Source organism: Mandrillus leucophaeus, unplaced genomic scaffold (assembly GCF_000951045.1).
Source record: "Mandrillus leucophaeus isolate KB7577 unplaced genomic scaffold, Mleu.le_1.0 Scaffold415, whole genome shotgun sequence".
NCBI lineage: Eukaryota > Metazoa > Chordata > Mammalia > Primates > Cercopithecidae > Mandrillus > Mandrillus leucophaeus.
Window position 1 is genome coordinate 2974120 of NW_012104421.1, and position 15073 is coordinate 2989192.

Sequence of the window (15073 nt, forward strand, 5' to 3'; positions counted from 1 at the left end):
CTTAAGTTATGAATAGTTTTACGTACTGTACAGAAGCTTTGGTGGGAAGCTATGTTTCTACTTAATAAAAAGGAGAAGCAAATTATTATTTAATAAATGCAGCTGATTTCTTTGACAGCATCTTCAAAACTGAGGATTAAAAGGGAAGTATTTTTAAATGGCCCTCACTTGTAAAAGCTTGAAACCACTAAATTTATAAATGATGAGTGCTTACAAATGTGTATAAACACAAAAAGCAAAGTAATTTGTATTTTTCATTATAACTCATTATGAAGTGAGTTGTTATAATTGGAGACTAATATTAGAGGAGGAAAATGCCAAATAAAGGACCTACTTTATCTTAAGAAGTTTTATATTCCTACTGTTCTCTTTACCCATTCTCTGCCCTAACTTAGTAACAGTTCTGTCCACAAGTTTACTACATTCCATAACATAAAGATTTTAAGAATAAGTCCACTTTTAATCTGTAACGGTAAGAGCACTGATTAGGCTCAGAAGCCCAAGTTCAAGTCTCAGCCTTATCATTTAATATTTTCGGACTGCAAAGGATGAAATGGGAGAAATGAACAAGATAACACCCAGATTCCCATTCAGTTTTAACATTTTATACTACTAATAAACATTTTATTGGATGAGGATAGGAACATGACATCCTGGAAAAGACCAAATACTCCTGAAAGGGCAAATTTTTATTTTAATTGAGAATAATGCATGGGTAAAAAGTGTCTTTCTAACAGTCTTTCCTGAGAATCATGCTTTTTTCATCATTTTTACTATGAAGATAACCAAAAGACTAATTTGACCAGGCTAACTTAAAATACAATACTTTTGGCAACACAGGGAAATTACTTATTAGCAGAGGCAAGGCAATCATTTTTAACATGCTCCACTGTAAAGGAAACCAAATTCTCCACTACATTCAGAATGTCCTCCTCCATTGTTGTTGGAAGTGAGACCTCAAGGGAAAAATCAGCGCTGAGACCTAAGAGTAAGTAGGTCAGTAGATGGCACTCCTCGCCAACTCAGATACTGGGCTGGGCATGCAGAGACAATCCGCTGAGATTTCAGGCAAGAAAGAAAAAAAAAAGTCCCTGCCTGCTTGCCTTGTGCATTACAGAACTGAATTTTGTTCCCATCATATCCCGCTGCCTCCCACGATCCCCTCCTCCAACTCCTGTACTCTGGGTGTTGAAGTGACTTGAGGACGCTGTATTTGCAATAGAACTTTGCTAACTAGGTTTAGAGAGTTCTGCCACCTTTTCTTCAAAGCAGAAAATAGAACATTTGGACGCTTAAGTCCCACCCCGCACATTCCGTAAGTGCTACAGCACAGAAGGCCAAAATACATTGAAATCCTAGTTTCTTTCTTCTGAAGCTGCAGTGGCAGGAACAAAAGCTCTGGGTGTCAGTGACCCGCCTCAAGTTACTGAGTGGCTGCCCAGAGAGGGCTCAGTTAATCTTCCTTCTTTGATCTCTCCCTGCTCCAAAATAAACAGCTTTGTCAAAACCTCATTCTGAGAGAGCTGAGCCCTGCTGAAGACAATTGTTTTATTTATGATCATTTCTTATCTTTAGGGAAACAACTCCAGAATAAAAAAGTACAACACCTTGTCTTCCACAGGCTTATTTTAAACCAGTTTAACTGGATAGACTCTTTTTAATTTCATTCAACATGCCTTGCAGGCTGATAGGTGATTTATGATATTCTGAATATTAACTCGGGTCCAATGGATCACTTCCTTCCTTCAAGTCCTTTCTCCCCTCCTTCCCTGCCAAGCTTTTGGCTAAAAAAGATGTGGTATTTTGTTTTTGTTTGAACTTCACATAAGGGAGGTTTGGAGTGAAAAAACCATCTCTGGTTGAAATGATGCAACGCTCTTTATTATTCCCTATTAAACTGTACTGAGAGAAGCAGAGCCACCCAGACTGCCTAGCTACTCCATTTATAGATACAGCGGTCTCTGAAAATAGAAGAATTGTGGTTTAGTAGCACTTTTGTCTTTAATCTGAGAAAATGTCTTGACAAACTTTCAAGATTATATTTTTCTGTAACCCTTTATGAAGAATGACAACTCAGTTATTCACAGATGGATTCTCTACTGATAGATCTTTCATGCTAATGACAGTAGCTCCCAACAATACTCAGGTTAATTACTTGCTTGGTTGACGTGCGACTCTATGTTCACTTTTATTCAGTATGAAAATGTTTGACTCCATTAGTACTTCCCCTCTTCTCTAGTCCTGGAAGATTTGAGAAAAGGCAATGGACAATTCAGCTTTGCCTGGTACTTTACCAAACTCAGAGATCATTATCAATTCATAGAGACAGAACAGGAGAGGCGTATGGAAGAAGGAAACTCAGAGTGTTCCCATTTTGGAGTTAGTCCTTCCAAGTATGTTCTCAACTCTTTATTTATTGTGAAAATTCAGATTCATACTCTTTCTCTATCCCTGTCTCTCTCCACCTACTTTTCTCCCTCCCTCCTGCACACATACACACACATTCAAATACGACTAAAAAGTCATTCCAGAGTGAAATTTAGTTGACTTCTAGATTTTAAAGAAATTTTTACTCTCTTACATCATCAACTTAGAGAATTAAGATATACTAGTAATTTTTTTTAAGTCTCAGAAGCTTGACTTAAAAGAGATAGCATCACACCTGACCCCAGTGCAAGTGATTTGAGGGGCTAGGAAATCAATACTAAACAAGGTTTAAGAAACCGTTTCTTGTCTTCTTGGCTCCAAGACATAGCTCTAAGGAGGTAAGCCTTCCCATGGTATATATATTTCCTAACCCAGACTAGCTAAAAGTGGAAGCATATGAACTTTCTTACCATGCTTACAGGTGCATGGAGAAAGTGACACATAATAGAGTATTACTGGCAGACTGATGATTCATATGTGTGAAGCGACATTTGCCAAATAAACACGCCAAGGAACCAGAGGTATGCTACTTAATCAGGTAAGGTAACTTTTACCCTCTCCAGATAGATGACACTATTTGTTTTTGGTTTTGTTTTGCTAGACAGGTAAAAAACAGTCTGACAAAGAGTCTAAACCTTTCCCTAAAGCCAAGGTCAGTTCAAGACTGCCCATTCAGGAAGGGCTTAAGGGAAGCCATAAGGTTTGAAGGGCATGAAAGGGGCTTGTTGGAGCTGCATTCCCTAGCAAGCCCACTTTTCACTATGATTAGGAGAGATACTGAAGGAGATTAGTGAGGGGCACAAAAGCAGAGTCTAATTCCCTACACTCCTGGCCCTGCCACTGCTGTGCCCATGACGTATTGTAGCTCTCATACACCACCCACTGGATACAGAAATCAAGCTGAAATAGGCTTAAGTTGGACATAAAAATATCATTGGCCGGGAGCACTGGCTCACACCTGTAATTCCAGCACTTTGGGAGGCCAAGGTGAGTGGATGATGAAGTCAAGAGATTGAGATCATCCTGGCCAACATGGTGAAACCCTGTCTCTAATAAAAGTACAAAAATTAGCTGGGCGTGGTGGCATGCGCCTGTAGTCCCAGCTACTTGCGGGACTGAGGCAGGAGAATTGCTTGAACCAAGGAGGCGGAGGTTGCAGTGAGCCAAGATTGTGCCATTGCACTCCAGCCTGGGCGACAAGAGCAAAACTCCATCTCAAATTTAAAAAAAAAAAAAAAAAAAAAAAAATTCTCACCAAGGTTCAAATTCTATCCTAATGCTAGTTCTCACTGAAGCACAAATTTACAAAAGGATCCCAAATTATCTATTTAACCAGTCCAGTGTTCTCAGCTGATTGGCCATGATGTATATGTCTTTCCTCTTTTTACTTTCCTCTGAAATGCTTGACTTGTGGTGGCAGGCATCCACACCAGAGGTAAAAGTTGCCCGGGCCATGAGCACAGCTGGCCCTGAAGATAGGGAAGAGCCAGGATATGGAAAAAGAAGTAAATAACTCATTGAATACCCCATCTATAAGAGATAATGAGGCTGGACTTTGATTTTTATGTAGGACACAAAGAAATTGCAGTTGAACTGTAACTGGTAAAATAAAGAGTACTGGTATCATTCCTACTTAACAAGAATGGATTTGCATTATAGACAAACCTTATAAACGAGGAATTTTAAACTACAAGAGATCTTTGCCAGTGCTTTAAATAAAATGCAAAAAGAAAGAGTCTTCAGCTATAAACTAACATTTTCCAAGTAACACAAAGACCACAAATTTAAGGGCAAGACTATCTAAAATTGAAGGACACCTGTGAAACAGAGTATTTTCAGAAAAACACAGTTGTTTAGTTTTCAAGTTAATATTCATAGAGTAACTTGAATTAAGCAGTTATTGTAGAGGTCATAGGAAATCTGTTGACACTAAAAGATAAGAAAAACTTATGATAATGAGAGTATCAATTCAATGCTCAATGAGGCTTTTACATTATTCATGATACTGAAAATAGTTTATTTTAGTTGGTAAAGAAAATATCCCAATTTAATTTATTTAACAAATGCTCTTTATCATAGCCTTCAAAGTTCTGCCTAGATCTTATCCAAATAGTTGTATTTTGAGTTCACTATCAAATTAATAAGCTTTCCTTTAGCTCAAGTTGTAACAATGATAATGACCATTATTTTCTCAGCATTTTATTAATTATTCCTTAAAATCCAAGTAATAATCCTTTTATCTTGGACGAGAAAACTGAGGCAAAACACCTATAATAATAAACTACCATCAATGAGTGCCAAGTAGGGGCTGTGCACTGCCTTTTGTTCTTTATATATATTATCTGTCATCTTCCCAATAACCTAAAAGGTAGTGTTAATGTCATTTACAGATAATGAAACTGAGAATCAAAAGCTAAAAGTTAATTTCCCACCAGTAAATTACCAGTGGTAAAGAACCAGGCTTTATAGTAGCCCCAAAGGTCATATTCTTCGTAATTAAGGCACCTACTTACTGCTGAGGTGTAAAGTATATAGAAATCAGGAGTAAATGGTAAATTGGCAATACTTTTTGTCACCCTCTCTTATTGTACCAACTTAATTAACCCATCGGATGGAACATATTCATCTTCTCATGACAACAGAACCTCTTTTACCCTAACTATGTGTTTATTCCAAAGGCTGTGGCCTCCCATCTATTTGGCAACAAGAGGAAGTTTGTTTAAAATTCAGGGATGAAAGTTTTGCATGCTTTGTAAAAATGATTACACCTAGCTCTGCAGAGTCTTGCAAAGTGCAAACCCCACAATTTACCTGGTTGTTGTTGGTTTTTAATAAGGGTGGCGGAGGTTCATGATGTAGAGGTGAAGAAGCAGAACTGCTTTCACTATCGCTGCCATCACTTAAGCTAACTCTGAAAAGAAAGAGACAAGTTATGAATATCATTACAAACAGATGATTCTTGAAATACCCATAGAAATAGGCGTGGAAAGCACAGAATCCAAACACTAACCCTTGACAAGTTCATTTTAACTCACAGCCACTAACATGTATTGGTACTTACTTTGTAACTGGAACTGTGTTAAGTGCTTTACCTGCCATTTCTCTTTTCATGATCTCCTGTTTCACAGATGAGTAAACTGAGACTTAGAAAGACTGGGTCACTCATCTAGGGTAACATAGGTAAAAATGGTGGCTCTGGAATTCAAATACAAGCAATGTGGCCCAAAGCTAGTGCTCAGTTATTATACTTTACTGGGGTCATTTATTCATTCATCTCCCTTCTCCTGCTCTACGCACCTACTATGATCAAGCATGCTACTCAAGCTTACAGAAGGTCAGCAAAATTAAGACAGTGTGTAGATTACTACCTTTATTTTCCTTTCCTCCTCTCTGTTACAGATGAAAAAGTTACAAACGTGTCTAGAATACACGCTGCAGGGGAAGAAGCAACTACATAAATGAAACTTCATAAAGAATGTGGAAAACAGCCCTGTACCACTGACAGCACAGAGTGACATCTAAGGATTGAACATGTGGAGCCCGGCATGCTAGAACCACTACCAATCATTTCTACTGTGTCATTATTCAAGGCTGTCTCCAGTTCTCAACACTGATACAACAATTCATTGGAAATATGCTACAACAACACAAAGAAATGGTATGTTTGGAATAACTGCTTTGGAAAACTACAATGATATCTTTTAAAAATTAAACAAGTAAAGACAATACACACCACCTCCTCCCCATTTTTTCTTTTCAGAAGAAAATGGAATTTTCTTTTATCCACAACAGGAGAGATTTCTTTATTCTACCGTGCTGAATGTAGTCCTCCCTCAGAGATGTCCTCTTTCAGTGTTTGTTCCCCATCTCTCTGGTTATATAGCACCTAATGTAATATGCTTCTCAGAAACAGAAACTGTTTTAGAAATCAGGATAGTTTTTCTTTCACTCTGAATAGGCAATCACATTCTAGCTCTATAATGTATTCAGACAGACAAGATACAAGATAGGAAATGAAAAGGATACACTGGGACATCCTTTTAGCAAAAACTGATAGAACTTGTTTTTCTTAACTAAATTACATTAATGAAGTGTTCAGTTGAAGCGCTGTTTTAAAATGCTTCTTGAGTGAAGTGGAAGGCTGAGTATTTAAACTGATTAAACAGTTGAGACTTCACAAGTGCAGTGAAGATCAAATGTTACACTGGCGCTGCCATGCTAACACAGCACATGTCAGGGAGGGAACAAGAAAAGCAGCCGCCACAATGTATATCTATATCAGATGACTCACAAGCCTATACGATGACCACATGGACTCAGGGGTTGAAGCAATAAGTAGGTGGGCAGCAACTAATCACAGAATATCCAGATCTTCTAAATAACAACTTGGGAAATCATCTAAATAAGTCAGGCAGTTTTCATCAACTAAATTTGAGAGCAGCCAGTGGTCAGGATTTTGGTTGTTATAAGTAAGCTACTTTAAGTTTCAGTCATTTTGAGGTCTTTTTTCCTCTACTAGTTTCCTTTTTATCCGACAAAAGACTTCTAAAGGGAAATGTTATAAGGCCATGGTCATATTAAAGAGGTTATATTCTCCTATTTAAAAGGAATGCTGACAGGTAAGTCTGAGAGACAAGGAGAGAAACAGGGGTTGAATACGACCATAAAAAACAGTCACTGAGATATCTGATGGGGCACACACCCTAAGGAGGCTCTTCTCAGAGGATAAAGCATTGGCAATTAGGAATCATTCTCTCTAGCTTGGGTTAAGACTGCATTTTTTTTTTTTTTTTTTTTTGAATCTTAGGGTCTTCTACATAGTAATGGATAACAGGGAAAGATTTAATGCAATATATTATAAATGTAATTGGATTTTAAGTAGATTGTATTTTTTCCACTCAAGACAAATTAAAGTAAGCATGCCTATTTGTTTTCCTCATGATAAAGAAATAAAATCCTCAGGGCAATTTCAAGTTGACTATTAATTATAAGTCACATGAATTACCATCTTATAACACAGAATTATGCCTCACAGCATTAAAGCTACTTAAGGCACCTAATTGTCAGCACACTTAAAAGGAATTTATTTTTTGGAAAACACATAGGTGATCCTAGTTTTAATTAGGTCACACACATAATTCGCTAGAGCCAATTATGTATTTCTAACTACCATCAGCAAACACATTTCTTTAAATTCTGAGAATATCTCCAGCAGTCGATCGACACAAACTCTTTAAATGAAAACAGACTTTAGTTCAACAGTCAGTCATGCCACTTGGCATACATTTCCAAGGACAAGGACATCTAATGTGACTTTTTCCTATAAAATTTTTAGAGGAAAAGTCTCTTTCTGAGAAAAAGGAGAAATAGTTCCCTGTAAAGCAGGTGTAGGCATGCCAAGGAGACCCTGCATCAAATGAATGTGACCATCTACTACCGTTTTTGGTGTTTCACACCTTTGCTGTGATCATCCCAGCAGGGCTTGCGAAAGAGTCTGACTTCATCACAGGCAAACCCTTTCCTTCCAAGACACTCACCTGCGACTTCGGCTGCCTCCTCTATTTACAGGTCTCTCCATTTCAGAGTCATTGTCGTTATCCTCCACTTCATCTGATTCCTCCTCATTGTCATCGGAATGCAGATCTTTCATTATAGACCTCAAAGGACCTGAGTAGTGACAACGAACCACAGACAATCAAACATATACTCAAACACACTTAGTCATATTAGAAACAGGGGGATGCTTACCAGCACTGAAGACTTGTTAAAAATAATCATCACATATATTTATACAATTTACAAGGCAAATTTGGTATAGTTTCTAAAATGCAATCTCTGCCAAAACACTATTGTTTTCATAAGATTCCCAAAATGTTCATTAAAGAAACTCTATTTTCTAGGAATTTTTTTTCTGTGTATTTTTCTTCCCTAAGAAAAATTACACATAAAAAGAAAAAGAAAAATCTATTAGTAAATTGAATGTTTTGTTAGGTTAATCCATGTATTGAAAAGTTGAGATTAATAAATCACTGTGGTTGTAACTTGTTCTTGGCAATGTAGCCTTTGTGTGGTAGTTTTTGATCTATTAAGGTTTAGCTGTTCCTTTTATTTCAAGGTCAATTTCAGGTCAAGCAAGCATTTCAGTCAAGTTCAGATTATAAAGTATTTCAATTCCATGGTGTAATATCCTACCTCTGATCTTCATATTGATCTTGGACACAAGGTCTTGTCGCAGCAATTTTAAGCAGCCAATTTTCATTTTACTTTTTAAGAAATTACTGGCACAATACCCGCAAGTATAAACATAAATAAGACCATGTAATAAATCAGGTACACAGAAAAATCAGGACAGTATCCAGCATCAGACAGGAAAAAGAAAAAAACCAAACTCTAATTTTATTCTAGAACAGGACAGAAATGAAAACACACACACACAAACACAAACTGGTGTGGCTTATTTTCACTTTACTAGGCTAAATGTGACCAAAAAATAGGTAGTTTTAATCTTAACAGAAGAGGTTATAAAGACAATGAAGAAAGAGAGACACTTTCATTCTGGAATAGGCAATTCCTAAAGTCTCATCTATGACAGGGATATCTAAGCTATTACTATCTTGACTCCCTACCATCTCACACTCTGCAAAACCCAAATTTTTCTGCTTTTGTAGTGGGCTTATTTCTTTGGAAGTCAGTGAAACGAAACCTCTGAATAGCCAAAATGATTACTGTCTTTTATTTTATTTTTTTCCTGGAAGCTTAGCCTTAGTCCAAACACATACAACAATTTAATCCTTTTCAAAACATTCAAGGCCATCAGGAATTCAGTGTGGTCAATGAAAAAGGTAATGTTCAATACTATGCTAAAACACAAATTCTACTTTGATACCTATGCATTTTTCATGTAAAAAACAGTGTACATTTGAAGATTTTCCACATATACAAAAATGGAAAATTAGTTAAATATTCTAGTTTAAATGTCTTTGTTCTGAATTTAACACTTGATCATGAGTAAAGAAAAATATATATTTAAAAGACAGCCAATTAGTATTGCTTTAAAAAAAGACTATTAACACGTAGGAAAAAAATATGTCCAGGAGGAAAAATGAAAACCTATTTCCCTATGTCAAAGCCTCTTAAAGCTTTTGCTATTGTATTTCCTTTGGGAACTCCCTGGGATGGGCTGTGTCTATAATCCTTTTGTAGCAATGAGAATCTGATGGCAGGGACTGGAAAAAGGGGAATTTCTAGAGTCTTGCCTTGCACATCAGAACAATACTCAACTGCATTCCTAAGGGAAATAAATACAACTGCATAAAAGCCTAGTTATAATTCAAATAATAAAACAGTATAAGATAGGTGATAAATCAACGCATTAAGATGTTTTGTTTTGCTTTTTCTTTTTTTTTGAGACAGAGTCTCGCTGTGTCGTCCAGGCTGGAGTGCAGTGGCGCAATCTTGGCTCACTGCAACTTCTGCCTCCCAGGTCCAAGGGATTCTCCTGCCTCAGCCCCCCGAGTAGCTGGGACTACAGGTGCGTGCCACCACGCCTGGCTAATTTTTTGTATTTTTAGTAGAGACAGGGTTTCACCATGTTAGCCAGGATGGTCTTGACCTTCTGACCTCGTGATCCACCCGCGTCGACCTCCCAAAGTGCCATTAAGATGTTTTATGAGAAAAGCGTCTCCTAGTTTGCAGGAGATGTTGATACCTTGTTGCCTGGTCTGGGATGGTGTGAAGCTGGAGCTGGAGCTGGAGCTGGAGCTGGCAGGACTGGGTTGTTCAGACTTTAAAGAAGAATAAAAAGGCACCATCAATAAATTTATGGGATACCACACATCTAAAGTTGAAAACAGTATTGTTGCTCAAACCATCCTCTGCAAAAACCGTGATGCATTTCATTATGTAAATTACTAACACAGGAGAGTCATGTTGTCTTTTGTTGTGCCTACCTTATTTTTATTGGATGCAGAAAAAAGTATAAAAACTCAAGAATGAAGAGATAAACACCTGGGTGTAACATGAGAAAAGGGCCTGGCTTTGATTTCACTCCTATGTTTACTGCTATACAGGTCTCCTTTTCATCTTAGATATAAAATACTTCTTTATTATACTTTAAGTTTTGGGATACATGGGCAGAATGAGCAAGTTTGTTACATAGGTATACATGTGCCATGGTGGTTTACTGCACCCATTAACCCAACATCTATGTTAGGTATTCCTCCTAATGCTATCCCTCCCCTAGCCCCTGAACCCCGACAGGCCCTGGTGTGTGTGGTTCCCCTCCCTGTGTCCATGTGTTCTCATTGTTCAACTCCCACTTATGAGAACATGTGGTGTTTGGTTTTCTGTTCTTGTGATAGTTTGCTGAGAATGATGGTTTCCACCTTCATTCATGTCCCTGCAAAGCACATGAACTCATCCTTTTGATGGCTGCATGGTATTCTATGTTGTATATGTCCCACATGTTCTTTATCCAGTCTATCACTGATAGGCATCTGGGTTGGTTCCAAGTCTTTGCTATTGTGAATAGTGCCGCAATAAACACAAATGTGCATGTGTCTTTATAGTAGAATGATTTATAATCCTTTGGGTATATACCCCATAATGTGATTACTGGGTCAAATCGTATTTCTGGTTCTAGATCCTTGAGGAATCACCACACTGTCTTCTACAATGGTTGAACTAATTTACACTCCCACCAACAATGCAAAAGCATTCCTATTTCTCCACATCCTCTCCAGCATCTGTTGTTTCCTAACTTTTTAATGACTGCCATTCTAACTGGCTTGAGAGGGTATCTCATTGTGGTTTTGATTTGCATTTCAAAAGAAGACATTCATGTGGCAAACAAACATATGAAAAAAAGCTCATCATCACTGGTCATTAGAGAAATACAGGTCTCTTTCTAAGAGATACCTTGATTACCCTTTCTGTAATGTTTGATTGACTCAACTGGTTAAAACATAGTGGTAATGAGGCTAAGGTCATTAGTTCAATCACATTATGAGCCAGTTAATTTAACTGCGGCCCTAGGCCATGACCCAACCCTAACCCTTTTCATCCACAGTTTGCAAATGGAGGCCAATATTCACAAATGACAGGTCCAAATGAGTCAAGGGAAAATGTTGCCATTCTTCTTTTTTGTAAATTCTCTTTAATTCCACAACCTGTTAGCGGCAAGGAAAGAGTGTCATACACACACCTCAATCTCTTGCTCTCTATGAATTCTCCTTATCCTTTTGTAACCAGAAAGTTCCACATCATCCAACTCAGTTCTCTTCCTTCTCCAAAACCACTGAAATATAGTAGAAGTATCATGTTTTCTTGTTAGAGGTATGACAGTATTGCACTGCCTCTGATGTGTCTTTGCTCCCAGATAGTCTGTAGACTGCCAGCACTTGAAAAATTAGGGATCTGTCTTGTGCTTCTTGTAATCCTCTTGTACTAGCATAATGCATTGCATACAAGAGGCACTTTTTATCGGTGACTAAAGACAGCACATTAGGCCCTGTGTTCCACCGTCTGCCACAGTTTTATTGAAAGACTTCATGGCAGCTAAAGACAGGCAAAACAGACACATGGACGTAAGTGTGTAAAGATACTGATCATACCAACAAACTTGAATTTTACATATTTAAGGCTAAATTTATTTCAAAATAACTTAGTAATGTTCTTACAACCAAATTTATTTCCATCCTAATTTTAATATGCTCATAGTCTTAACTATGTATTTGAGAATATTTGCGGTTTCCTGCGTATAGAAAAAATCTTTTTACTCCAAGGTGACCAAATTCGAGGACAAACTAAGAGCACAACCAGAAATCACTAAATGAGGATGAGAATCTCAGTTTATATTTGTTTCTCACCACTGCTTTTCTCATCTACCCTTCCAGCACTGAATTCTCACCCCCTTCTCCCAAGGTAGCACCAAGCTCTACCAACTTGGACACAAGGAAACACTTTCAGACATTCCTAATGCACAATTCACATCCTCAGGCTTGATGGGAAAGCAGGTGTCAGCAATCTACCATTCATTCTGCAGGAAAAGAGCCAGACAGGATCTCTAATGAGCAGCAGGCGGCCTACCAACCCTTTAGCACTGTAAGATTGACTTGAGGATTGTAGCACAATGTCTTATACATTGCTTTGTGGGTCACAAAGAAAAGTTGGTTTACAAGTACAAATGCTCTGTGAGGTACTCTTCATTTCTGTCGAGTGGCTCTTCTACTGTTGAGCCCCAATGGCGAGTTACACAACTGAAAGAGCATTCAGTTGGCATTTATGTGCACTGCCCAGCTGCAAAACATTTCTCCCAGGGCTTGCAGAGTACTCCTCTTCCTCTCCAAGTTGCTCTTTTCAGCCATGAAAAGTGCCTGCAAATGATATTATTTTGATAGCTCTGGAAACCATCTGGGAGCCGAAAAAGAGGTTTCCTTACAGTGAGCTGAGAGAGCTCTAATTCCTCATCCTGCCTGGCCAGTTCACATTGTATTGGACTTAAAGGAGCCACTCTGCCAGAGCTATTGCTGAGAATGACATTAGCTAGGATGACAAGAGAAGATGGTGGCCATCTCTCCAACTACCTCACATGAAACATGACTCATCTGTCTCAAGCATCATGTCAATTCCAGAAACAAACCAGGAGGCAGACTTCTTTCAGCTTCTTACCCATAAATAAGGTTAATAATTCCACAGTTGCTGATCACCAAAAAACCCACAAATAGGAACATAACACAACAGGAAAAAGGGCTTTTTATTCATCATTTATGATTAAGACCTTGCCTCTGCCACAAAGTATTTGAGAAATTTTACAAAAAAAGACATTAATTCTACAAGGACATTAAAGTAGAAAGTTTAAAGCAAAAGAGCTGGATAAAAAAGGATAAAATGCTGAAGAGTGGGTAACAAAGCGATGTCCTGAAAGCTTTTAGTAGTCAGGACAGAACAAGCATTTGTGGAAGATAAGACCTTTAAAATTATCTAAGGCAGTGAATCTCACACTTTTGTGGACAACAGAACCACAGGAGGACTTGTTAAAACACAGCCTGCTGCCCCACCCAGGAGTCACAGATTCAGCAGATCGAGGGACATGGGTGAGTGGACCGGACCCTGGAATTTATACAACATCACAGGTAATGATGATGCTGCAGGTCCAGGGACCAACCACGCTGATGAGAACCACTGATCGAGGACCCAGAGACTGATAATCACAGAAATTCAACAGAATTAGCTGGGAGAAGCCTATATATGATGAGATTCTGATTTAATAGGTTGATAGTGGAGATCCAGGCATGTTTATAAAAAGCTCACAAGAGATACTGATGAAAACTACAGGATGAGGCCGCTGATTCTATATTAGTTTGCCTTTCTTCCCTAAATACACACATACAAACACATTTTTGAAAGAATTTTAAATTTAAGCAAGCATGAGTATATACATCATGAGAAAATTAGAAAGAAAAATAGACTTATCCAGAGGCAGTCTGAAAGAATACAATTGCCACTCAATGAAAACATTTATGAAGCGTGTACAACCATGTTGTGGTGGAGACACCTTAAACTAACTTAATCTGCCTAGTACAGAATTCACCTGCATGTTAACTGCTCAAAGAGCCACTCTGACACTAGAGGAGGCTGACACTGTCTTACATTTCATTAAGTCCAACCAACAGAATTGCAGTTCACTGTGAGTTATGTATTTTAATTTTAAAATGTCATATTTATCTTCCAAACACAAACCAAGGATGATTATGCAAACTAAAGAAGGTCACTTGCTTTACACACAAAAAACAATCATCATAAACAGGGCTACATGAAGATCTTTACAGGCCCTAAGGATTGCCAAGATATAATATTCTCCTTTCCCCACCCTACCCCGTAAGAAACATTTTAAATATGTGTCTGTGTCTGTGTGCATGTGAGGGCGTGCACATGTGTGAATGCTAAATCAAAAATTCAGAGAAGTCCAATGAGGTTCTGATTTTTCCCCCTTGCTCACTAATATAACACTTGTTTTTAAAATATCAAAATTCTCCCCACTAGAAAAATGTCTTACTTCTTCTTGCTGATCCTCTAATCACATGCTTACCTGACCTACTGGGTAATGAAACACTATGCATGTAGTTTCTTTCAATGGTATGTTCCACAGTGATAAAAGTACAGACATCCTTTGTTTCATCATTGCCATTTTGCCAACAATTTGTGTTCACTTCATGTCTCTGCATCACATATTGGAAATTCTTGCAACATTTCAAACTTTTTCATTATTATTATACCTGTTACAGTGATCTGAGGTCAGTGATCTTTGATGCTACTATTGTAATTGCTTTGGGGTCACCACACACCGCGTCCATGTAAGATAACAAACTTAATAAATGTGTATGTCTAACTGCTCTACCAACCTGTCAATCCCCAACTCCCTCCTTCTCCTTGGGCCTCCCTATTCCCTGAGATACAATAATATTGAAATTAGGCCAATTAATAATCCTACAATGGCCTCTAAATGTTCAAATGAAAGGCAGAGTCACACATCTCTCTCTTTTTTTTTTTTTTTTTTTTTTTAGAAATGATTAAGCTTGGCCAGGTGCGGTGGCCCATACCTGTAATCCCAGGACTTTCAGAGACTGAGGTTGGTGGATCGCCTGAG

The 15073-nt window shown here is 38.0% G+C and overlaps 1 protein-coding gene across 1 annotated transcript in view; it reads right to left on the bottom strand.

The window, feature by feature from the left end:
- The window catches only part of MLLT3 (myeloid/lymphoid or mixed-lineage leukemia (trithorax homolog, Drosophila); translocated to, 3), a 144462-nt gene that overhangs the window by 8662 nt on the left and 120727 nt on the right, over window positions 1-15073 (bottom strand). The window contains exons 5-7 of the mRNA XM_011992672.1: window positions 10136-10211; window positions 7965-8094; window positions 5239-5338 (exon numbers count right to left, since the gene is read on the bottom strand). Of these exons, the coding sequence (XP_011848062.1) occupies window positions 5239-5338; window positions 7965-8094; window positions 10136-10211 (306 nt within the window). The remainder of the gene's footprint in view (window positions 1-5238; window positions 5339-7964; window positions 8095-10135; window positions 10212-15073) is intronic.